This window comes from Vanacampus margaritifer, chromosome 1 (assembly GCF_051991255.1).
Source record: "Vanacampus margaritifer isolate UIUO_Vmar chromosome 1, RoL_Vmar_1.0, whole genome shotgun sequence".
In the NCBI taxonomy this organism is placed as follows: domain Eukaryota; kingdom Metazoa; phylum Chordata; class Actinopteri; order Syngnathiformes; family Syngnathidae; genus Vanacampus; species Vanacampus margaritifer.
The window spans coordinates 31,123,803-31,148,764 of record NC_135432.1 but is presented as its reverse complement, the minus strand read 5'-3'; the positions used below and the strand labels follow the sequence as shown (position 1 = coordinate 31,148,764).

Sequence of the window (24,962 nt, the reverse complement as noted above, 5' to 3'; positions counted from 1 at the left end):
CTATACATCCACCCATTTTCTATAGCGCTTGTACTCGGACGGAACGTTTTACATTAAGCATAAAATAATGCTGTTCATGTGAAATTATGTGTTCACATATTTGTTCCTGTTCTGGATGAGCATTGTGTAGTAGCTCAGATTCCTAAAACAATAAATGTCAATAAATAATAACTAAATTTAAAATGAATATTAATGTAGACTAGGATTAATCGTATATTTTGATAAACAAGAAGTATTTAGAAGTGTACACTCACCATGTGATGACCATTTCTGGTTCTGGTTACCCAGAGCAGAGGACCCCCAGATGTTAGAAAAATTTGAGTTGACCTATGGCATATTATAACAACGTCATTGGCATCATTCTGTCTTCATTTGCCCTGATTGTTTTGTTGAGCAGCTGTAGTAAACGATGTTGTAAAAACCTCAAACTGTTAACTTTATCTCCACCTATCTAATTGCATTGCCATCTACATTAAGAAAAACAGCATTCCAGCTATCAAACGTCAGAAGTACTGAATATTGTCCTGTGAAAAAAAAGGGTAGGGCTTTAGTCACTGTGGAATCATTTAAGGTACTCCACCATGTGTATATTTGTACCACTGTACAGTATTTATTCTCAAAAACAGAGAACGTTGCCTATTTTGTTTCTAAAATATACGACACATTTTAATGAAGTGATTTTATTGTATACACATGATTCAGTTACAATATGCAGTAGTAATTGTCATCTATGAGCGTTGATGGCATTCCACCTTAAATGTGGAGCAGACTGCATCTTTCCATCATATTGATTTTGACTGAGCATTCAGGGTGGTTTGTTGGGATCCCTGCAAGCAGTTGATTATTCCATCACTGTTCTCTTATATTTGGAAAGATAATCTAATAATTACATGTTCTCAATCAGACACATTTTCTACTAGTTTTTATAATTATTTTTCAAATATATTTTCATAGGCTCCAGCGCCCCCGCAACCCTTGTGAGGACAAGCAGTTAAGAAAATGGATGGATGGATATATTTTCAAATTCTTCTAGTCAAGCTTTAAGCGCACATTGGTGTCTGCCGTACACAGGTTTTTGTTGTTACAAAAGTCTTATAATATTGTATTTAATGTCATTAATTATTGACTGCTAAATTGAAAAGGTATATTTAGCCAGGAGCTATGTTCATTATAGAGGAAGGGGCTGGTGGCACTGGCACCCCATGACAGTATAATTTTATGATTTTGCAACTTTTTTTGTCAGCTTGCATCTAAAACGGTAATTCAACCCCCCCAAAATTATTTACAATAATATGTTGTATCTGCCCCCAAATGTCTAAACACTGCAATGTGATTATTTTGCGCTTGTAGAATATGAGTTAAGCAGCAAAATCCACCTGTTTTTATCTATCGCTGGTGGCCATTTTGCCCCTTACTGTCAACTTAAAATGACATCACAGTTGTTTAGGGCTTTGGTAACAACCAATCACAGCTCACTAGTTTTCTGGAGCTGAACCGTGATTGGTCTTAATCTAAGACCGAGCAACTGTGATGTCACTTTCAGTCGACAGCAAGGGGCATCCCCGAAAATTGATTTTGGTATTCCCCAAACGGTGGATTTTGGTATTCCCCAAATGCAAAAGCAGCGAAAAGTAGTAGTATGTTCTGTGGTAGTATTGGATTATATACAGTACTACAATGTGAATAATGCATACATTTTTATTTTTTTTAACAAAAGCAATGTAAAAGTGGTGTAGGATTAATAATAATTACATTGTCACTGCAAGAATGCCTTTTTATTAAAGAATACAATTTGTTCATTAACATTGAAAAATATAAAATACAATATAAAAATATTATCTATTACTATTATTTATTGACCTAAGGGAGCCCTACTAGTCAAGCCCCTTGATGTTTTTTAGGGGTTTCCCTGGCATGACTCGTTTTTTTCTTTTTTTTTAAACCAAAATGTGTTACAACTACTTAGTTATCTTTATAAGTATTTTTAATATGTGCCTAAATAAATTACATGGCAATTATTATTATTGTTGTTTAGGTCAGTCGATTTAAGGAAGAAAATGCTGTTTTGGCCATTTGATTGGTTCATTCATAGAGGCGGTGTCCAGACCCTTTCGTGTGTAATTGGTTGTTATATGAGCAGACGGCCAATCACTACGCAGCTTTTTACTAGTTTCCGTGAATGACAATTCAGGAACTCCTGCTCATGCTCACACCGCATGTAGCGCAAAGAAGGAGGCGTAAACACTGACAGAGCTTTATAGCTAGCGAGGTAAGAAATAATTGTAAACTGCTCGTTAGGTATTTATTACCGATGGATGTCGAAAGTATAACGCGCACAAAGTAATCTACCAGGTGAATTTGACACCTGGTTGGTTTATTTCGGCCAATTTAATCTGTTTGAGCTCGTTTACGGAACGTCGGGATCTTAGTCAGGCCTGCTAATGGTAGGCCGTCACAAGCACTTTGGCTTGTTTTTCCTGCGCGGGAAATGTCGAACTTATACGCAGATTACCGCTATTAACCAACGAAAACCAATTGTTAAATCCGTTTAGCGACTTTTTTGCCGGTGAAATCTTTTTCTTGTCGGGGGCGGAAGCTGTATCGTCGACTGAAGCGTGCCTCTTGGTTGTGATCGTGCGGTGGCGTGCTAGCGTGGGTTAGCTTGAATCTGTGGCGTCTCGCGACTGCGAAGCAACGTCAACGTGACTAGGCCCACGTTAGCGTAGCTTTACCTTTAGCATTGAAATTGTTTTCCAACGTCATCGAAGCGGCTTATTCGTCGTGGTCATCGTTTGGACAGGCATTTTGTCGAAAGTGTTCCAAATTATTTTAATCCCGTCAAAACTGTGATCTTTACCATGTTGGCACATGTTGAACGCTCATAAAACCACGACTTGCTGTCATAGCATGGAACGACTGAGTGATGCTGGACGGTGTGTAATACTAATTGCAGTTAGGCAGTTTGTAGGCACTCTAAACGTGTGCGCAACATTAATTTGAGTTTAATGCAACAAGTTTGTGTGTGCTCTCTGACAACAAAGGCGATTGAAAACATGCCTTCCAAAAACATCATTTAACCCATGTCCGCTGTTGGGTAATTACAATGGTGTGCTTAACTCACAATCTTCCCGATTTGATGTCTTCAGCACTGTCTGCAAACTGATGTACGACCAATGGCATTCACAGCATGATGCCATCCTGTAAGTTAGTTGGATAGTTGTAGATAAAGCTGAATCCCTCATGCTAAAACAGCCTCCTTGGTGGTTGTAGATTTAAAATAATAATAATAATCTTTGCCCAGGATGTAGCATGTAGATGTGCAGCCCTCCCAGATGTGTAGTTTTACTGTCAAAGCTTTGTTTTCAAGTCAAAAGTTGCAGTGGATTTAATTTGTTCTTTTCCAAGTGGTGTCTGTGAGAATACGATGCTGGTATTGACATGCTTGTATTTATCTGTTCAGGTTATGGAGATGAGCTGCAGCAGTGAGTGTTTTGGATGTGGCCGCTCAGGGCACTGGATCAAACATTGCCCCAATGTGTGTGGTGGTGGCTCACGAGGACGTGGCCGAGGCAGGGGACGAGGCAAGGGTACTACATACTGTATAGGATGCACCTGCAATATGATTAGTATAACATACTTTCATCCCATACTTAATTTGCTAGCAGGTTAAAGTCATGTCAATAACTCATGGTATCACTTGCAAGTTGCAACATCTTGACTCCCAGTGTGTGTCAATCCAGACTTGACCTGCTATCGGTGTGGAGACCCAGGACACTTGGCGAGGGACTGTGACCATACTGAGGATGGTGAGCATCGTTGTCTACTTAGTTGGGATGGCAATTGAAGTTTTGATTTCACCATTGAAGCGCCATGTCAGTTAATACCTGTTGGGAAGCTGTTGACACTTTGACCCCTTCCTTGCCTGCTCAGCGTGCTACAACTGCCACAGGACTGGCCACATTTCTCGTGAATGCAAGGAGCCCAAAAAGGAGAGGGAGCACCTCTGCTACACCTGTGGAAAATCTGGTCACATGGCCCGTGATTGTGACGCCAACGAGCAGAAGTGCTACTCCTGCGGTGGCTTTGGCCACATCCAGAAGCTTTGTGACAAGGTGAAATGTTACAGGTGAGTGATGGCGATCCTATGCTGTTGTCTCAGTGGAACCTTTGTATGTGGTCCTAACTGTGCTATTGTCTCCTGCAGGTGTGGAGAGATTGGTCACGTCGCGGTGCACTGCACTAAAGCCAGCGAGACCAACTGCTACAAATGTGGAAAGGCGGGCCACCTGGCAAAAGAGTGCACCTGCGAAGACACCGCATAATCGGTGCCCTCTGTTGCCCCTCCTTTTTTCAGATTGATGGTTGGTTGTATTATTTTTCTCTGAATCCTCTTCACTGGCCAAATGTTGGCCAATAGAGGCTAGTCCGGGCCAGTGAGCCTCTCAACATGTAATGAAAGGGGTGAAAAAAAATTCTTTCTGCATTCAACACAAAAATGTTTTAGTTTGGTAGCGGTGTTATGTATAATGCTTTGTAAAAGGACTCCCCCCCCTTTCCAAGCCACTGGTGATCAGAGATGAATCAATGGGACTAAACATGGGAATCTGTAGGACCTCTGCGCTTGTGGAAGTGATTTTCTTGACCAGAGATAAAAGGGAGTAAAAGGAAACCGAACTTCCATGTATGGTTATTTTGGTTTGTTTTTAGTGGGTTGAGTTGGCCAAGGGAGAATGACATGAAAACATTTCATATCATGATGCATTTCAGCACTACACGTAACTTAAGTGGGAGCCGACAACATTTTCTCTTGCCTAGTTAAAGAATTTTGGAGGTATAAAAGGAGTAACTTCTATTATAGAAATCTGTTTACAATTACAAAATCAACTAGCTAGGCCAATGTAGGAGTTTCCTTTAAAATGGCCTTGGAATTCTTTTTGTTCTTTTTACCTTGACAAATTTAAAACATCACGACCAGTTGTCAGAACAGGTGAATTTGGAGTTATTTCGGAATGAAAAGTTTTCACGGAAATCAAAATGTTATTTTTGTACAATATCACTTAGACTACTGTATAAATACCATTTGCTTGTACTCAGTTTTTAAGTCGGAAGGAAAGTGCAACTGAAGTCCTAGAAAATAGAAATGTAATTTTAAACTATCAATAAAGCTGGAGGAGCACGGAGAAGACTTCTTGTTTGAATTCTTTGTGTCACAATTTATGAGCTCATTGTCTTTTTTGTTGACACCCACAACTTATTTTGGAGGTGTGTCAGATTTAAATTAAAACACATGAACATTTGAATCGTTTTTTTTGCACTGTGCATTTTGCACGTCCAATTTCAGTGAGTAGACGAAATTCAAGGTGACTTCTCTTAAGAAATGCTAACGGTCAAAACCTTTCGGAATCCTACAAAGCCATACAAATGCACGAGATTATTTTGCCACTACATTAGTAAGCAGGTACATTTTTAAAACCCGTAGGTAGCATGTAGACTGAGCTCAGGTTTTCTGTCAAATTTCATGCCCTGCGGCAAATGAGAAGCGAGTAGCACAGCAGTAAAATGGAGAACCCGAGTGGAGGCTAGTACAAGGCACGCAAGGAATCGCTCCAAGTGAATCCCACATTGCTAGGAAAACATGGATTTGGAGTTACACCGACAGCATGAAGCGTTTGTGTTAGGTTAATTTGTGATCCATTGCTTCAAGCACGAGAGCCGTAACGTCTCCGCTTCGGTGTCTTAAAATGGCAGCGTTTTTTTTCTTTTTTCCGAGCAGTGCAGCGGAAACCCGGACCGGACTCCTCCTTTTTAATGGAGCACAAGGCGTCACGTGACGTCACAGGGCCTCGTCCAGTCACATTAGAGCAGAGAACGTCATTGGAGAAAACAAGGGGCCGGAGCCAGCCGGCTGGTTCGGGCTCAATCGTTCTCCTGGGTCAGCGAGACGTTCGAGAAATGAGGGGACTCCTGCCATTGTACCGGGGCCTGTGCTCCGGGGGCGGCCGTCACGCGAGGCCAAACGCTGCGGCTGTCGCTTCTCGCTGCGGCTTTTGCGGAACTAATAGCAAGGTACTGTTGGAACCGCTACTGAGTTGGGTCTCAGCCTAAAAAAAATGTTGACAAGGAGAGTCTGGGCTTGTTCCGTTCAATTTATTGCAGTTTCGCAGTAATACCGTGTTCAATGTTACGTGTGTCTTTGGGATGTGCAATGGTGGGGACCACAAAGGAAAGGACACCACTTGTTTTTCCCAATGCGATCAGCGACTCAGCTACACTGTGTTGTTCCCAGTTTTTATAGCCACACTTGCACACACAAAAGGATACTCAAAGTTGTTTAGGCACATCGCAAGCCTTATGTACTGCCATGTCACTTTATGCGCTTTCACACTGCAAGGATGCGGTTTTTGTGTGTCCTGCATCCAAAAGAGATAATACAAATTTGTATTAACATGCCAGTGTCAGTCAAATATGATGTCAAAACACCCTCAGATACGTACTTAGCTGCCCTTAAAATGATCCCAAAAACCCATTGAAAATTTTGGTTTTTAAACGTACAGTACTTAAAAAAAAAAAAATCACCATAGCCTAATAAGCCTATGACAAATTCTCCCTGAATTAGGTCATATTGGTCATCAAGCAGATAATGAAATGTTTGTGATTTATTTTATACATACACCTCAACATACTAAAACGGAAACATTACATCAAGGTTTGGTAATTGGTAACACTTTGTATAATATGTCGGTTGTTCACTTGTTAAACACATCCGTCATGTTTGTGGTTTTGTGATAATTGACAGCCTCTTTCACAACTGCATGCAAAGTGGTTGTAAGTGTATGCAATGTGTTTTTTTTTCAGCCACAGCCAAACTTTGGCATGTTGTTTGACATTGATGGCGTGCTCCTCCGGGGACGGATGCTGATTCCTGCTGCCAAAAAGGCTTTTGAGAAGTTGGTGGATTCACAGGGACAGTTTGTGGTGCCGCTGGTTTTTGTGACAAATGCAGGGAATTGTCTAAGGCAAACAAAAGCAGATCAACTCTCTCACATCTTGGGAGTACAGGTGAGTTGTAGATAAAGTACACATGTTGCTTGCTATAATGGTTGTGTTAGCCATTAATAGCCATACTATTGTAACCGCTGATGCTATATCCATGTTACAGATCACACAAGATCAAGTCATTATGTCGCATAGTCCATTGAGGATGTTCAAGAAATTCCATGACAAGTGTGTGCTGGTGTCAGGTCAAGGACCAGTTCTGGAAATTTCCAAAAAGTATCCATCATTCGTTATCATTTTTGTTTTTTGGATTGTGAACTGCTTAAACCATTCAAATGCTATTTATCCTTAATACTCTTTCTCTCTCTCGCTCTGTCCCTCCAGTCTTGGCTTCAATAACGTCATCAGTGTTGACATGCTGAGGGAATCTTTCCCACTTCTGGACATGGTGGACCACAACAGGAGACCCAAACTACCAGTGAGATAATCACATCAGGACATCAATGTGACATTTAAAACAACAACCTTAAAATCATGTTTATGTTACACTGGCTTGTATTAAGGAGGGTGGATAGTAACAAGCTAACTAAAAGCAAATTAAAGTGATAATTAGTAAGTGTCTAGAGAGACAAAAAACAAACAACGAGCAGTAACCCGCCTAACAAACAGCGAAAGAATCAGCCATGACGAGGAGCGTTTACAGGCAAAATTATATTAGTAAATTCATTTTTTATATCAGCAATGTTATTTGGGTTTGTTTGCACTATTTTACACCACAGTGTAGAGTTTGATGAGCTTTGAGATCTACACAATGATAGGTCTCAAAATTACGTTATATCGTTTTTGTTTTTTTAATTTAGCTTTGCTAAGACACTCTTTTTTTGAGAGAAGCTGAGCGAAGAAAAAAATCTGAGACTTACTGACCCAACAGGAAGTATTTAACTTTCACTTTTAAATAACCCATTCAAGCAGAAATACTAACATTATAATGTTTATATTTAAGTGTATATCGTGGTATACAAGTATACCGTAAAATGCCATATGGTTCAGTCCTCAGTCTCCATTTGAAGCAGTTTGTCTATAAAAAATATGAAAAACAATATTTACATACTTATTTACATATAGATTGTTATTCATTGTAATTTTATTTACAATGAACATGTCAACATTAACACGAAATTTAAAACATTTTTGGTGAAAATATTTTTGCATTCACTGTTATACATAAGTAAATTTTTGTATATGTGAGACAAAGAAGTACTGTACTGCTCTTGTTTTGCTTTATTCTTTGCTCTGAACGGATTTAAAATCTTGAAAAAGGACTGCCTCGCTCACACAGCCTCTTTAATATCCTTGCATTATTAGAGTTGTAGCTTTTAATGTTTTGATGATTTTTGTATGTGGATATCAATCGGATACGTTGCAGTATGAACACATCAGACCTATATGTCGTCAACAAGCAAATATGTGATTGGAAGACTGCTGACACTCGCTTTGACATGAAGCATAAAGTGGACATTTGTGTTGATAGTACTTATTCAGTCACACAGACAGTCATTAGTTCATCTCAGAAATGATGACATCATCTTTAGTGTTTTCCTTTGCAGTCCAATCCTGTCGGTAACCTTCCCAAGGTTGAGGGTGAGTTTGTTTTACTTCTCTGAACGAGCGCAAAGAGCCTCCTAAAGGCTTTTGAGGTCACATTTTGATAATCTAACCACCATGCCAGGTTGGTAAGATTTGTTGTTGTTGATATAATTCCTTCCATGCAGCCGTGGTTCTGTTCGGAGAGCCAATTCGATGGGAGACCAATCTACAGCTCATCATTGATGTTTTGCTCTCCAACGGCAATCTCAGTAGCCTTCATCAAACCCAAAATATACCCCACCTGCCGCTGCTGGCCTGCAACATGGATCTGATGTGGATGGCCGAGGCACAGTCTCCAAGGTAAATGTCCTGCTTCACAAAGTTTCATTGTTTGGAAATAGTTGGCAAAAGTTTCACACATCTTTTTTCCATCCATATTTGGTATCAGATTTGGCCACGGCACATTTCTTGTGTGCTTAGAGAATATCTATAAGAAGATAACAGGCAAAGACCTCAAGTATGAGGCTCTGATGGGAAAACCAAGTGAGCTGACCTACCATTTTGCGGAGTTCCTCATCCGAGAGCAGGCCATGCAGAGGCAGTGGAAACGTCCCATCACGTCTCTCTATGCTATAGGGTAAGGCACAAAATGAAAACGTTCTCTCCACACTTGTGTGTTATTGTTGTTTTTTTAGATGCATGTGTTAGCAGTGTTTTCTCTAGGATTTTATAATAATAAAAAAAAAATAGATTTTTTCCCCAGCGATTAAGACGGTATATGAATAGGAAATCGTTTTGGACGCATTAGACCTTCTTTCTGGTCTGTGTGGCTAATAAAGCACCACGGGCAAGTGTGTCAGTCTTCCAGGTCATTGAAACAGTTTGAAATAGTCTTCTGGCAGTTAATGTTAATATATAGCGAGCATTAAAGGCCAAAGAACCGGCAGAAGTTCAGACAGAACTTTTCACATGGATGGATGGAAACCAGCAGAGATCTATTCTTTAATCAGTGATGCGGTTGTAATAAATATTAAAAAAAAAAAGTTTGTTATTTTTTTGTCATTTATAAGGTGTGACAATAAAGAAACGACGGTGGCAGCCATGCTCATGTGTCATTACCAATTGATTTTGATTTACTGTCACAATGTTGCACAACATCTTGCCACTATTCTGTAATGATATTGTTCTCTTTTCTCACTCTGTGCATCTTTTTTTTTAGTGGGTGTGGCACACTGCTGCCAAGTGTCACAAACATGAAGCAAAAAAAATCTATTTGAAATTCCTGGTTAAGTTAGGAAAGGGCCAATTGAGTGTTTGAAACAGCTGGTACAGGCTTGTGAGCACTGACAGTGTGCAACATCTTGGTGCATTTGAAATCAAGAACCCACCGTTGGAATTGATTCTTTGCTTCACGTTTGTGCCGCCTCCATTATTTGACAGTGTGTGTGTGTGTGTGTGTGTGTGTGTGTGTGCGTGTGTGTGCGTGTGTGTGTGTGTGTGTGACAACTTGATGGTGAAGCCCGAAATTAGAATTGTTTAGTCTAGACTTTAGCTTTGTTCAACTTTCCTTGGTGTTTGCTAATTTTTGCGAAATTTCAACTAACATAAACACATTTGCTTCAAATAATCCATTTTGTGGGTGGACATTGGCAAATCAGTTATTGGCCTACTTGTAGTGTCTTGTAAACAGTGTTCTGACAGAAAATTCAACATTTTCAAACAAATCTGTTGAGACCTAGCCATTTATGTTGTGCACTCTGTACATAATGGCTTTAGGGAAGTGAGAGGCTGAAAAGTCGCCGGTCAGCAGCCAAAAATAAACAAGCCAAACAACCTTTTAAACGCTTCATTTTTAAACGACCCTTAATTGTGATGTCACTTGTAGGTGCATTTGATTCCTTAAGTGTATTTGTCATTTCTTATTCCTATTGTCACGGTGTAGTTACAAATAGGTATAACTAGGTAAAAAGCAACGGCAAAACAAAATAGCTCATGTTGTCTATATGTGAACCCACTACATCTAAAACATCACCCTCTTTTTTAATTTTATTTTTTTACAACTATTAAATGATGAATTTCTGAAGTTCATTTGATTGCCACTGTAGTAAATGCAACTGTCTCCTTGTTGTTGAACTTTAAAGCATCACGTGTCAAGGTCAAATTACTGGGTGTGAAAATAGATAATTTACTGTCTTGGTCTGATCAGATTGATCATATTGTTTGTAATTTGTGTAAGGGTATTGCAATATATAAACGTATAAATATGTTCTATTTTAAATGTTTTAAGTGTCCCAAAGACGCATTTATAAGTTTTTTATGCTAGAGCATACAGAAGACTTTGATGCAGCCTCTCAACTGCAAAAAACGGTTGAAGAAATGGTAGTTATTACACAAACGGCCAGCAGCTGGCAGCAGAGCAAAAGAGATCAACCAGGGCCATGTTGAAAAAAAAGCTCATAGTTCTAAATAGATTTGTGAATAATGATGCAACTTAGCTATACTCTAATGCTAATTGCTGCAAAACAGAAATATATAGAAATGTACTTTTTCCTTGTCTAATCTTTCTTTTGGTAGATTTCCTGTTTTTATAGCAATAGAACACAATATTCTGCGGGCCTTGCAAAATTCAGTTAAACTTCCGAGAGTGAAGGGGATTGCTTCAGTGAAAATGTCTGGGAGTGAATGAGTTAATATGCACATACAATTATTATGGATAACAGTGGAATATAAACTAAAATATTGTCTGTTGTTGTTCATGCACAATGTAATATGGAACGGAATGGAACACCCCATTTTTTTCATGAACATAAAATTTTCATGAGTTTGCCATGGACATAACACCCGTCAAGCGAGTATGGGTAACTTGATAGTGCCCAAACCACAAAAAAAACTTCCTGATGAGAACTGTTCATTATTGTGCTTCCATGGCTTGGAATGGACTCCCATCTAATGCAAGGAACGTCAGCAGCAAGTCATCTTTCAAATAGTTATTAAAATACACATTACAGATGAACTGGTTTATTCCTTATAATTGGGGAATCGATGTAATTGTATTTATTAATGTATGCACCTGCAATTTCTATTTTCTCTTTGTGACCTTTCAAATTGTGTATGGTTGTTTGTCTGTTTCTACTTACTTGACCTGTTTAGTACTGTTTTTGTTTAGTGTTTTCATTTTGACTACATAGAGTAATTTTAAACTTTGTATTTTTTTGTTGAATTATTTGAGGACCCCAGGAAGACTAGTGACCACTTTGTGGAAGCCAATGGGGATCTTAATAAATAATAAACTCGGCAACAGGTCCTAGGTGAGGGACCAGACAAAACATGGCTCAAAAGACCCCTATGATGAATGTAAATTTTGATTTGTGGTTTCCCTTGCCCGGACGCGGGTCACCGGGGCCCCCCTCTGGAGCCAGGCCTGGAGGTGGGGCTCCAAGGATAGCGTCTGGTGGCCGGGCCTATACCCATGGGCCCGCCCAAAAAGGCAACGTGGGATGGGGCCAAAGGGGTCGAGTGCGCAGTGAGCTGTTAGCAGCCAAAGGCGGAGGCCTTGGCAATCCGACCCCCGGCTACTGAAGCTAGCTTTGGGGACATGGAATGTCACCTCTTTGGCAGGGAAGGAGCCCGAAATGGTGTGCGATGCTGAGAAGTTCTAAACTAGATATAGTCGGACTTGCCTCCACACATTGCTTGGGTTCTGGTACCAATCCACTCGAGAGGGGCTGGACTCTCTTCCACTCTGGAGTTGCCCATGGTGAGAGGCGCAGAGCAGGTGTGGGCATACTTATTGCCCCCCTGGCTAGGTGCCTGTACGTTGGGGTTTACCCCGGTGGACGAGAGGGTAGCCTCCCTCCGCCTTCAGGTGGGGGGACGGGTCCTGACAGTTGTTTGTGCTTATGCACTGAACAGCAGCTCACAGTACCCACCCTTTCTGGAGTCCTTGGAGGGTGTGCTGGAGAGCACTCCCCCTAGGGACTCCCTCGTGCTGCTGGGGGACTTCAACGCTCACGTGGGGTAATTAGTGAGACCTGGAGGGGCGTGATTGGGAGGAACGGCCCCCTCGATCAGAACCCGAATGGTGTTTTGTTATTGGACTTCTGTGCTCGCCACGGACTGACCATAACGAACACCATGTTCAAACACAAGAGTGTCCATATGTGCTCTTGGCACCAGGACACCCTAGGCCGCAGTTCGATTATCGACTTTGTAGTCGTGTCATTGGCTTTGCGGCCGCATGTGTTGGACATTCGGGTGAAGAGAGGGGCCGAGCTGTCAACTGATCACCACCTGGTGGTGTGTTGGCTCTGATGGCGGGGTAAGATTGTGGTCCGACCTGGCAGACCCAAACGTATTGTGAGGGTCTGCTGGGAACGTCTGGCAGAATCCCCTGTCAGAAAGAGTTTCAACAACCACCTCCGGCAGAACTCCTCCCTTATTCTGAGGGAGGCGGGGGACATTGTTCGACGCCTCCATTGTTGAGGCGGCCGATCGGAGCTGTGGCCGTAAAGTGGTTGGTGCCTCTCGTGCTGGCAATCCTCGAACCCGCTGGTGGACACCAGCGGCAAGAGATGCAGTCGAGCTGAAGAAGGAGTCCTATTGGGCCTTTTTGGCCTGTGGGACTCTGGTGGCTGCTGACAGGTACCGGTTGGCCAAGCGGAATGCAGCTTCGGCGGTCGCTGAGGCAAAACTCGGACATGGGAGGAGTTCGGTGAGGCCATGGAAAACAACTTCTGGGCGGCTTCGAAAAAATTATGGTCCACCATCCGGCGTCTCAGGAGAGGAAAGCAGTACGCTATTAACACTGTATAGTGGAGATGGGGTGCTGCTGATGTCGACTCGGGACGTCATGAATCGGTGGGGAGAATACTTCGAAGACCTCCTCAATTCCACAGACACGTCTTCCTTTGAGGAAGCAGGGTCTGGGGACTCTGAGGTGGGCTCCCCTATCTCTGAGGTCGAAGTCACTGAGGTGGTTGAAAAGCTCCTCGGTGGGAGGGCCCCGTGGGGGGGATGAGATCCGCCCAGAGTTCCTAAGGGCTCTTGATGTTGTGGGGCTGTCGTGGTTGAAACGCCTCGAGAACATTGTGTGGACATCCGGGATTGGCAGACCGGGGTGGTGGTCCCCCTTTTTAAGATGGGGGACCGGAGGGTGTGTTCCAACTATAGAGGGATCACACTCCTCAGCCTCCCGGTAAGGTCTATTCAGGGGTGCTGGAGAGGAGGGTTCGTCGGGAAGTCGAATCTCGGATTCAGGAGGAGCAGTGTGGTTTTCGTCCCGGCCGTGGAACAGTGGACCAGCTCTACACCCTCGGTAGGGTCCTCGAGGGTGCATGGGAGTTGGCCTCAACATTGCATCTCTGCTTTTTGCAGATGATGTGGTGCTGTTGGCTTCTTCAATCTCCCAACTCTCGCTGGAGCGGTTCGCAGCCGAGTGTGAAGCAGTTGGGATGAAAATCAGCACCTCCAAATCCGAGACCATGGTCCTCAGTTGGAAAAGGGTGGAGTGCCCTCTCCGGGTCGGGGATGGGATCCTGCCCCAAGTGGAGGAGTTCAAGTATCTTGGGGTCTTGTTCACAAGTGAGAGTAGGTTGGAGCGGTAGGTTGACAGGCAGATTGGTGCAGCGTCTGCAGTGATGCGGACTCTGTATCGGTCCGTTGTGATAAAGAAGGAGCTGAGCCGAAAGGCAAAGCTCTCGATTTACTGGTCGCTCTACGTTCTTGCCCTCACCTATGGTCACAAGCTGTGGGTCATGACCGAAAGAACAAGATTCCGGATGCAAGCGGCTGAAATGAGTTTCCTCCGCAGGGTAGCCAGGCTCTCCCTTAGAGATAGGGTGAGAAGCTCGGTCATCCGGGAGGTACTCAGTGTCGAGCCGCTACTCCTCCGCGTTGAGAGGGATCCGTTGAGGTGGCTCGGGCATCTAGTTCGGATGCCTCCTGGACGCCTTCCAGGAGAGGCATGTCCCACCGGTGGGAGGCCCCGGGGACGACCCATGATACGCTGGAGAGACTATGTCTCTCGACTGGGCTGGGAACAACTTGGGATCCCGTCGGAGGAGCTGGTTGAAGTGGCTAGGGAGAGGAAAGTCTGGGTTTCCCTGGTAAAGCTGCTGCCCCCGCGACCCGACCCAGGATAATCGGTAGATGATGGATAAAGAATAAAGGTGTTAATACAAATAATAATCCCTTTCCCCTGTCTGTCATTTGCAGGGATAATCTTATGACTGATATCTATGGCGCTAACCTGTACAACCGCTACCTGGATGTGAGAGTTGCACGAAAGAGCCCCAAAGCCATTGCCAAGATGGCGGCTGCCACAGGCTCCACCACGGCGGTGCCTGCGGAGGATGATGTTGACAACATGTGGGAGAGTGAGCTGGCGGTACCCGCCGCCACTTCCTGTAAGTCTGTCTTAGTTTGCACGGGTGTGTACGACCCGGCAGCCGAGGTGCCAAATGACGCCAGCCGCTGCATCAAAGAAACGGTTTTCCACGGCCACCGGGACTTTCGCTTCGACCCTGCACTTGTGGAGCCGAGCCACATTGTGCAAGATGTGGCTGAAGCTGTCGAGCTGATTTTTGAGAAGGAAAGGTTTGTGCCACAGTAAAAGGATGAGATTGAGGGAGGCTGGACTCAAACCTGTTACACTGTGGACATTGTTTCACCACCATGGAGGGCTTTGACATGTTTTTGAAATAAATACTCAGCAGTGGGACCGGTATTAGAAAAAAATGCTTCTGTTGTAGTAAGCTGATCTTTTATCTGGCTTTTGTGATATTTGCCTGTTTTTTTCTTTTTATGGAACTGCCTTGTTTAATTCTGCTAAATGTTTTTTGGTCCACATTGATGTTGGTATGATTACAAAACCTGAAGTCATCCTATATTTGTTACGAGAGTTTACTGGTTTTATCAAACATTGGACCATCGTTGATGCCATCTTTTGAGCACTGCAATCAGTTGTTTACATGTTTTAACCCTTCAAATCTATGCATGACAAGAATCCTGTACTGAACAAACTGTTTGATGTGCAATATTGACCCCAAGTAGTTCTGCATTCTGCTTACTTGTGAGAGACTTGACCTGTATTTTCGTTTTTGTTACATGTTACCCTTATTTACCTGTACACAGTTACATACAGCAACAAAAGTTTTGCCCAAAAGTCCAAAAGTATTGGAATGGCAAGGTCAATTCCTTTTGTTTTTGTATATTGTAAATGTTTGGGTTACATATCAAGATGAATATGAGACCAAAGTTAAGAATTCCAGTGTTTATTTCATGGCATTTAGATCTCGACGTTTTAAACGACTCCGGACAAAGCATCTTTTGTTTGAAACCATGACCCACTTCTCAAGTATTAGAGCATGTGACTGATGCGTGTTTATAATTGCTCAGGTGCTGATGCCTTTTAGAATCATTGCTTAATTATTAGAGAGTACTTGTTTTTGGCTTTGGGAATCAGCATTTGCTGTCATGCAAACAAAGCCCAGAGAGCTGTCTCGGTGAGAAAAACAAATCATATTGAAGCTGAGAGGAAATCGATCAGATTGCACAAATACCCAAATCTGAACAACGTTTTATGGTCTGATGAGACCAAGACTAACCTCTATCAAAGTGATGAAAAGACCAAAGTATGTAGAAAGAATGATCTGCTTATGATCCCAAACATACAAGCTCATCTGTGAAGCATGGTAAAGCGGTAATGTCATGGCTTGATGATGTAAGTCATAATGGTAGCAGTTAGAGTGAATTCTGGAGTCTGCAAAACCATTTTGTCAGGCATTTTACAGACTAAATGCATCTAAACAAATCAGAAGAAGCTCCATCTCGCAACAGAGCTGGAATTCTGACCTTTTGATCTGAAAACTGAATGTCTTCAGTATATTACGAAAACAAAAGAATTTACCTTGCCGTTTCAATACTTTTGGAGGGGACTGTACATCATGCTAACGTTACCTTTAACATAAAACACTTTTCTTTTCTTTTTTAAATAATTGACACTTTTGACCATTTGTAGTGATTTGTTTATTGTAAATACTGTAACTTGAGAAAAATATAAGGATATAATGTGTGTGTTTTTGTGTTCTTTAACTCATTCACTCCCAGCCATTTTCACTGGAGCAACCACCTTCGCTCCTGGCTGTTATACTGGATTTTGACTGATTTTGCAAGGCCCACAGAATATTGTGTTCTATTGCTATATAAACATGGAACCTACCAAAAGAAAAAAAAAGTATATTTCTATCTGTTTGCATTTTGCAGCAATTAGCTTTAGAATATAGCTTTTTAATCATTATTCACAAATCTGTTTAGAACTGTGGGGAAATGGGCCTGGTTGATCTCTTATACTCTGCTGCCACTTGCTGGCTGTTTTTTTTGTAATTACCATTGCTTCACCCGTTTTCTGCAGTTCAGCGGCAGCATCAAAGCCTTCTGAATGGTTTAGCATAAAAAAAAACAACATAAAAAACGTATAATTATGTCTTTGGGACACTTAAAACATTTAAAATAGAAGGTATTTATACGTTTTTGGGAGTTAACTAGCCAATGTATGGACCTGTACCTGGTATGGAATCATTGCAAGGTCAGTTTAAACTTTTCAATGATTTTTTAAATGTTTATTGAAATCACATTGGTCAATTTAGCATTTAGAATGGCTCTGGATTGCTTTGCTAAAGTATTTAAAAACAAAAGTAATGGAACATCTCATATTTACAATCCAATGTATTTCATCTTTATTGTTGTAGAAGGGAGAGACTTCTAGATTGTATTTGTAGTGTTTTTCGCATAAAATATGTTCAAATAGATGCCTCAGATAGCCTTAATCTTAATATTGTGTTTCTTATGCAACACATCAAGCACTTGTGGTAGTAACTCCATGTTGACAGGATGCCTTTCCAGGTCATCAGCGAGCAGCTGACAATGTTGATTGACAGCTGACAGCCTCCTCCTTTGTCTCACTCTCAGCGGATGCAAACCGTCAGCCTTGAGTTCCGATTGTTTTTCCTCAATGTTCAGAGTGAAGGTGCAGTTTTTGGCGAGTCTCAAGCTCCACAGAAGCAGAACAATGAGGCAGCAGAGCATTACTGCCATCACAACAGCAGAGGTGATACTACTGCAACCTCTCGGGGCGCACTGGATAAAGTAGTCATCAGTAAGTTCTGTGATAGCTTTCTGAGCCACTGAGCTGGGACTGGAGCACGTGGGCTCCTGAGAGACTGCAGCCCGGTTCCTCAACAGCCAGTTCCTCACATATTCAATGCTGCAGTCACAGTGGAAAGGATTACCGGCGAGGGAGACACTTTGAAGGCCCGCAGCTTTGTCGAACAGGCCGGCGGGGATGCTGGTGAGGCCGCTGTCCCGCACGAGCAGCTCCGTGGTGTCTGATGGCAGAGGAGGCAACTCCCGGAGGTCAGAAGAGGTGCAGTTGACAAGCAAACCGGCAGGCTGCAGGGCTGTGCACAGGCAGGCCTGACCAAGAGAGGGTGCGGTTTGCAGCGTGGCCCAGAGCACAAGGCGTGCTAGTACTGGATCCGAGAGCATCCTGAAACATGGCCAGAAAAATCAATGAACATAAAACATTGAAGGGGGCTGCCAATTTCATTGCACAGTGGAAATGTGGAACTCAATTACTCCATTTTTAATGACACAACTGTCAGTTTGACAGCTTCTGAGGAAGGCGGCAGTCGTCGCCGAAACTAGTCAAGGTAATGCGCAACCTTTTTCCGTCTTAAAAAAGAAAAAAACACAGGACGATTTTAATGACAGTGTTGGTACGGGATGAATTAAATAACATGTTTTAGGTGTAGTTTGCATAACATCATCGTGGATAGTAACGAGCTACATTTAAGATTGTTGATGAATAATGAACCAGATTGCTGATAAACATGGGTGTCCTTGCAACTAGTACAGGGCGTGCCCTTCCTAGCTCACCCATGACATTGAGAATAAGTGGCACATGTACACCTCTGTGACATTATTGGGCATGATTTGTATATTCCTATTTGTGTCTATTTAATTTCCATTTAAAACATAAATCAGAAGTTACCATTTACTCAGCAGTGCTTGAGCAATTTTCTAATGGGTGGACTATTTATTTTCAGTCTTCATAAAGCTGTAGAAGAGATGAGGGTAGGTTGAGACTTTTTCATGATCACTACAGGAATGTAGGTTTTTTTTTGCCAGACTAATATAGCAATATTATTCTGGATGTTTACTTTTATAAGTGAAATAAACGTCAAACAACTTATTACCTTCATAGCTTCCGCAAAATGAGTCTTCTGCATAAACCTTAGTCACATGGTCGTTAAAAAAAAGTTACTAAACAACAAGGGGTGGCTCAATTGACCAGTTTCCCCTAATCTTACTTGGTTACATATGTTGGCTACTGTACCGTATACACATATTATACATTATACATTATACATATGTATAAAGAAAAAAACAATAAGATTTGGAGCAATAATTCTGCATTTAACCTCATTTAGCTACATGAATCAAAAATATCTGAAATAGCAGAATTGGGTAGAGCCAACATTTGTAAACAAGTATGATTAGGGGAAACATGGGGTGAATAAAACAAATAGTCACCATGAAGCTTGTACTTACAGTGGTTGAGCTAGATTGTGACTTAGCAGAGTAAGTGAATTACACTTAAAAATTGTACTGCCATTTGACAACACTTAAAGCAACATTCGTATTTGATGTTAAAAGATTCTAAGCAGCCATCACAATGCCACATGACAAATGTATTCAGAAATTCTAAGCCTATGTATGAGAACTGAAATTTTAATTGGTAAAGCAACAGTAAGTTAAACAAAAAAGCAAGAAAACAAACCTTTCAGGGTCAAACCACCAGTGAACCTTTTCATGATCTCTGTAGTCATTCTTGAATTCTTCTTATATATTCAATGTTCTGGTCCAGTGTTGCATCGAGAAGTTAATAATTATTCATCTCTGATGCGTTGTTTACGCAACAGCAGTGGGCCGAGTGCCCCAATGACCACGGCGGCGAACTATGATGGAAATCCCTCTGTTCGGATGAGATACGTATATCTTGAGAGACAGAGCGAGAGCGAGAGCGAGAGAGAGAGAGAGAGAGAGAGGGGGGGGGGGGTACAGAGACGGAGCGAGAGAGTGTGAGTGTTAGAGAGGGAGAGAGAGAGTGTGAGTGTTAGCGAGAGCGTGATAGAGAGAGAATAAGAGCATGAAGCCGCGAGAGAGAGAGCGTGAAAGAGCGAGATAGAGCGCGACAGAGAGACAGAGACAGAGAGAGAGAGAGAGAGAGAGAGAACCAATGAGAGGCGCTCTCACACATTACTTACTAGCGGGGGGCGCTACAGTACACTAGATCAATTTTCAGTTGAACTTTTTTTATTTATTTAAATATGACAGACTTTATAAGCCAAATATTAAAACGGTCCTTTCCTGTAGGTCATTTCCTCTCTCTCCCATTTCCTATCAGCTCTTCAACTGTCCTGTCTATTAAAGGCTTAAACCCACGCACGCACACCCACACACACAATTAAAAACAAAACTATTAAAATAATTATTTACATGGTAAAAAGAACAATATGACAGAAGGCAGTAATTCAAGAAAAACGTGTCAACTCAGTAAAAGCGCTTTGTTGTGAGTGTGTACTTTTTACCTGTAGGTGGCGTACTGGCACTGTCCTCGGATGAAACCGCTGCAACACACAATACAAGACATACTATTGCACTGAATAAGAAATGAAATCAGTCACGGAGGGCAGGTAGAAATGACAAAACCCATATCATAAGTCATATATTTGTTTATTTTGCGTTCTCAACATGGTCACAGTTGAAGTTTTACAATAACTGGGGTCTTACTGACTCACTACTCACTGTACAAACAGAATGCACACATAAATGAGGCCATTTGTGTGTTTTCCTTTTTTTTCTTTCTTTATTCTAATGAGTCTCACACCAGACCAAACAGCTTGCGGTAAGATGCATTTGTCTGGTGTTTTTGTGTGTGCGTGAGTGTGTATGCGCGGAAGGAGCATGATGTAAATGGCAGCGAACTTTTCTAACAGTCTGCTTTTGATCTCTACAGCAAATGTCGGTTCTCGAGACAATCGATATGTTCAGCCCTCACTCATTATATGAGGTGATGTACATCCTGATCAAAACTGCAGATATCAGAATAGAGTATGGATCATATTCACACTATGTACAGTATCATATAACCACCAACTTGGTCCCTTTACACCTTCATAAAGATAAATCCTCCTTCCAAGCAGTTTGCACATCCAAATCTCATTATTTACACAATGAAAGCCCTCAGCGAAGGAAGTGCAATGTTCTTCATGTTTAGAATGTACACACAATGGCTTTGTTGATGAAATGCATGCTGAGCTTGAATATTAACCAGCCTAACAGCAAAAACAGCAAGAACACAGCAACGTTGGCAAACCCCAAACCATAGAAAAAACAAAAACAAATAATAATTAAAAAAAAACAAAGCCAGTTTTTATGATAGGCTGATTTTTTCCCCCCGCCTTCAGCTCACAGTGAATAGGACTTGTGATGCATCGGATCCATGCAGTGCATTGTTGGGGCTCCTTCTCACAACGAAATAACTGTAGACAACACACACATCAAACATGAAGGGGACTTGAGGGTCCGAATCATAGCAAAAGAGAACTCAATAGAAAGACACATTCAGCTGATGGCTCCTGTCCGATATGTGAGAAGGTGGAAGCCTGATTGATGGCCATGGATTTCTTTGTGACTCTTAATATACATGTACAACCTGAATATTGGAACAAATTGTCTACAGTTACCAATGTGCACACTAGAATAGACTCTTATTTGTCGAATGTATAAAGTTATTCTTTACATACTCCAAGTTTCTTTGTTCAGTTTACATTTCTGCGGTATAACTGCATTTTTATTGAAACAAAACATTTTATATGTGCTTATCCAGCAAAATATATCTGCTCACATCAGGAAGAAGTATTCCCTTTAATAAAATATATACACACATTCCGCCTCTCTCTCTCTCTATCTTCCCCTTGTAGGCATTTATATATTCCTAAATGGGGGGGGGAATAAAAAGGTTGATCTATCACCTGAATCTCATCCTGGACAACAGAAGACTTCCACTCTCAGTACAAGTCTGCATTTGGGAACATGATTGCACTTAAAACTTTCTATGGTAACACTGATTTGTTATACAATGTGCAGAGGACAGTCTCACATCAATAACGGTACATGCAAATAAATCACTAGACATTCCACCGGGCTCTGAGCCTGCAGCGAGCATTAATTTAGACGGAGAGGGGTCGGAAAACAAAAATAAATAATGACACAAAACAAATCTTAGGGACACTTTGCTTGTTCCTAATCAGTACAAAGATATTGCACATTTGATACAAAAACATATTTTCACTATGTAAGAACAGATTTACGTCACTCGCCAACACTCGGTTGGCGAGGGGGTGGGGAGGAGCAAAAAGAGAAAAAAAAAAATCTATTAAGAGTTTCTAGTTGGATTTAATGAGTGGAGATGGCAGCTGTTGCTTATAACGCGTGTTTTTCTTTCAACAGCCTCCTTTCAAAATATCTTTTTCAAATGTATACTTTAAAGTGGCCGCCCGTGTTGTGCGTAAGCAACAGCTGCCATCTCAAAAAGCTTCCAAGATAGATTAGAGGCCGATTTCACTGCTTGCGCATCGACAGCTTGCTACCCATCCCATAGTCAGTAGAATACTGATACTTTTTGCTGATAAGAATAATTGTAAGTATAATCTTACAAATTACGCACAACATACTGTACAGGAAGTCTTGACTAAATAGATTATGCATTAATAATTGGCACATTTATGTATGAGCGCGAGGGAGACAACACGTACAGCTGTCATCTACAGTAAATACAGCACTAGAACTAATAGGACTCAGACGTTGCTTACCTGTCCTCCATTTTGAGTCAAATGATTATATCGTAATTAGGCGAGGACAGATAGCATCCAACCGAGAAATAAAAACGCGCACGACAACGTGCCAGGGTGTCTTCCTCCTGATTATATGGAGGTGACGTGTGCGCATCTTCCTGTACAGATCCACCCGCCACCGCTGAACCCTGATGAGGGGGGAGGGACGAGGAGGATGAAGGTGGGCAAACCCGGAATCAAACAAACTAGTAATAAAGGCCCCTGGTGGGAAATTGTGGTCCAATTGTCCATCCTGCTTATTCGTCGGACGCGGAGGTGGAACAGCGGCTGCAGGTGCTTTTCATGGCAGCAGCGGTAAAACACAGTGGGCGGGCCGTCGAGCGGCGCCGTCGCTCAGTCCCTTTGGTGTCGCAAACCTCCTCGACCGTCATCACACCACCGTGCTGATGCCGCTGTGTTTGCTTTTGGGTCCGCCGGGCGGCGCGCCTGCTTGCTGGCTATTGTGGTGGTGCGGGGGGGCGAGCGGCGGGTGGGTGCTGTGGTGCGAATGCTGGCTGTAGTGGGTGTGCGGATGCGCGTGCGAGGAGTAGGCGGGGTGCTTGTGGTACTGCGTGTGCGGCGGCGGGTGGTAGTGGTGGTGGTGGTGGTAAGGCGGCGGGTTCTGAGGGACTTGGCAGTACTGCGGGTGGTGGCCGTGGTGCCCGCCGTGTACCACCTGCGCCGTGTGGTGCAGGTTGGTGGGGTGGGGCTTGTGGGAGATGAGCGTGGGGTGGCCGGCCGGCGGGTACGAAGGGCCGTGGCTGTGGGAGGGCGGCTTGCCTCGCTTGCTGCCGAACAGCGAGCCCAGGATGGAGGCGGATGCAGAGTTGGGAAGGGAGGGATGCTCGCGGGGGGGCCCCTCACGCGGGGCGGCGGTGGCTCTTCGGCGGGTGTGCGGGCTGCTAATGATGGACCCCTGCGGAGGAGAAAGGCGACAGCGCGTACGTCACAAATCAAGCACGACGGCACATCTTGTCAAGTTGTCTTATTTCAAGTAGCAAAATGTTTTTGGGCATGCAAATGACAAAGTGAAAGGTCTTCATGGTCTGCAACTGGGGGGAAATATGTCAAAGTTGACTTGAGAAACGTCGCAGGACTAACGTGTGTGAGAGTCACACATGCATCTTGTTAAAGTAAACACAGGTCATCGCCGGAACGCATGCAGAAGACGTGACAGGCGAATCGTCTCCACCATTTAGCATTTGGATAAACGTTAAAGGGGAAGTTACACCCCCCCCCCCCAAAAAAAAATGACAATATGTTCTATGCAGCCCCACTAGTCTGAATACGGTATTTTGGTTAATATTGCATAGTGGAATATGAGTTAAACAGAAAAATCCAGCAGTTTTTATCAATATCAGAAGGCGGCCATTTTGCCATTTGCTGTTGAGTGAAGATGACATCAAAGTTGCTCAGGTCTCAAAGAATAACCAATAACAGCTCAGCTTCAGAAAACAGGTGAGCTGTGATTGGTCGTTGCCTGAGCCCTGAGCAACTAGGATTTCATCTTCAGTCGACAGCAAGTGGCAAAATGGCCGCCCCCTGAGATGGATAAAAACGGCTGGATTTTGCTGATGACTCATATTCCACAAATGTAACATTAATCAGTATGTCATGTTTAGACTAGTGAGGTCACATCACTGATCTGAATATATGACTGGATAGCCGATAGGCCAAGACTTTTGAAGCCGCTAGGCCGGCATATTGCTCCTCCCAAGAAACTTTTATATACATTTACAGTATCGAAATTGGAGAACATTAGAGACAGGACTGAGTAGAAACAGCATGATTTATGATGTTTTAAATCTGTAAAACATAAACAAGAGGACTTCAGACATCTTACAACTTGCCTTATATACATACATTTGTTTGTTTGTTTATTGAACATTATACAATGTTATATAACACATTATATATATTATGAAATGATATACTTAATGATGTTTCCAGGAGGAATTTATTAAAGAATTAAAATTGTAATTCAACAAAAGATGCCTCTGCCAAAACTAATATTGGTGTCAAAGGAACTGAGCGATAAAAGAAAAAGGGGGTCTTCCAAGCAGCACATACCGTCAACTTGTTTATTGTATTTATGTATTTTAAACTTGTTAAAAAATAGTGACCACGCCGCCACAAACCCCTCACCCCCGCTCCCTGGCCCTATACTATAAAAGCCTACGAGCTGTATATGTCTAATCTGTACGTATACGCATAGTTTATACAGTAGTCTGCTCGCGAGATGGGAGGAGTAAGATGGGCGCCCTGTCGCTTCAACGGCTTGCGTGTATGGCCTATCGACTATGCAGTCATATATTCAGATCCGTGGGTCACATACTGTATAACATATTGTCATGAAATGTTTAAGGTTGACTTCCCCTTTAAAGGGCAGGACACCTCACGATGCGCCTGACTGTTGCCCTTGTT

The 24,962-nt window shown here is 42.5% G+C and overlaps 4 protein-coding genes across 15 annotated transcripts in view; 2 read left to right on the top strand and 2 right to left on the bottom strand.

Moving 5' to 3' along the window:
• Positions 1 to 2,144: 2,144 nt before the first annotated feature.
• cnbpa (CCHC-type zinc finger, nucleic acid binding protein a) lies at positions 2,145 to 5,185 on the top strand. 8 transcript variants are annotated; one of them, XM_077548072.1, is made up of 6 exons: positions 2,190 to 2,269; positions 3,147 to 3,200; positions 3,461 to 3,581; positions 3,741 to 3,806; positions 3,931 to 4,126; positions 4,205 to 5,185. In XM_077548072.1, exons 3-6 carry the CDS (start codon positions 3,464 to 3,466, stop codon positions 4,320 to 4,322), a joined length of 498 nt encoding a protein of 165 aa, XP_077404198.1. In that variant the 5' UTR covers positions 2,190 to 2,269; positions 3,147 to 3,200; positions 3,461 to 3,463; the 3' UTR covers positions 4,323 to 5,185. The 8 variants fall into 8 exon arrangements, with proteins under 8 accessions (XP_077404189.1, XP_077404159.1, XP_077404198.1 ...); XM_077548040.1 differs by having other exon boundaries at positions 3,461 to 3,587; XM_077548063.1 differs by lacking the exon at positions 3,147 to 3,200 and having other exon boundaries at positions 2,145 to 2,269.
• A 653-nt stretch (positions 5,186 to 5,838) lies between these two features.
• Positions 5,839 to 16,654, top strand: LOC144036959 (haloacid dehalogenase-like hydrolase domain-containing 5). The gene is made up of 8 exons (XM_077547997.1): positions 5,839 to 6,066; positions 6,856 to 7,059; positions 7,160 to 7,272; positions 7,381 to 7,474; positions 8,604 to 8,637; positions 8,769 to 8,943; positions 9,032 to 9,220; positions 14,797 to 16,654. Exons 1-8 carry the CDS (start codon positions 5,953 to 5,955, stop codon positions 15,191 to 15,193), a joined length of 1,320 nt encoding a protein of 439 aa, XP_077404123.1. The 5' UTR covers positions 5,839 to 5,952; the 3' UTR covers positions 15,194 to 16,654.
• A 109-nt stretch (positions 16,655 to 16,763) lies between these two features.
• gp9 (glycoprotein IX platelet) lies at positions 16,764 to 19,817 on the bottom strand. The gene is made up of 2 exons (XM_077548011.1): positions 19,421 to 19,817; positions 16,764 to 18,127 (listed from the first exon to the last, which is right to left on the bottom strand). Exon 2 carries the CDS (start codon positions 18,124 to 18,126, stop codon positions 17,395 to 17,397), a length of 732 nt encoding a protein of 243 aa, XP_077404137.1. The 5' UTR covers position 18,127; positions 19,421 to 19,817; the 3' UTR covers positions 16,764 to 17,394.
• Positions 19,818 to 20,359: 542 nt separating this feature from the next.
• iqsec1b (IQ motif and Sec7 domain ArfGEF 1b) overlaps positions 20,360 to 24,962 on the bottom strand; it is a 122,370-nt gene continuing 117,767 nt past the window's right edge. For 4 of the 5 annotated variants that reach the window (XM_077547947.1, XM_077547955.1, XM_077547966.1 and 1 more), the window contains one exon: positions 20,360 to 23,454. In XM_077547947.1, coding sequence (XP_077404073.1) covers positions 22,930 to 23,454 — 525 coding nt within the window. In that variant the 3' untranslated portion in view covers positions 20,360 to 22,929. The remainder of the gene's footprint in view (positions 23,455 to 24,962) is intronic. The other variant, XM_077547985.1, reaches the window with a different exon arrangement.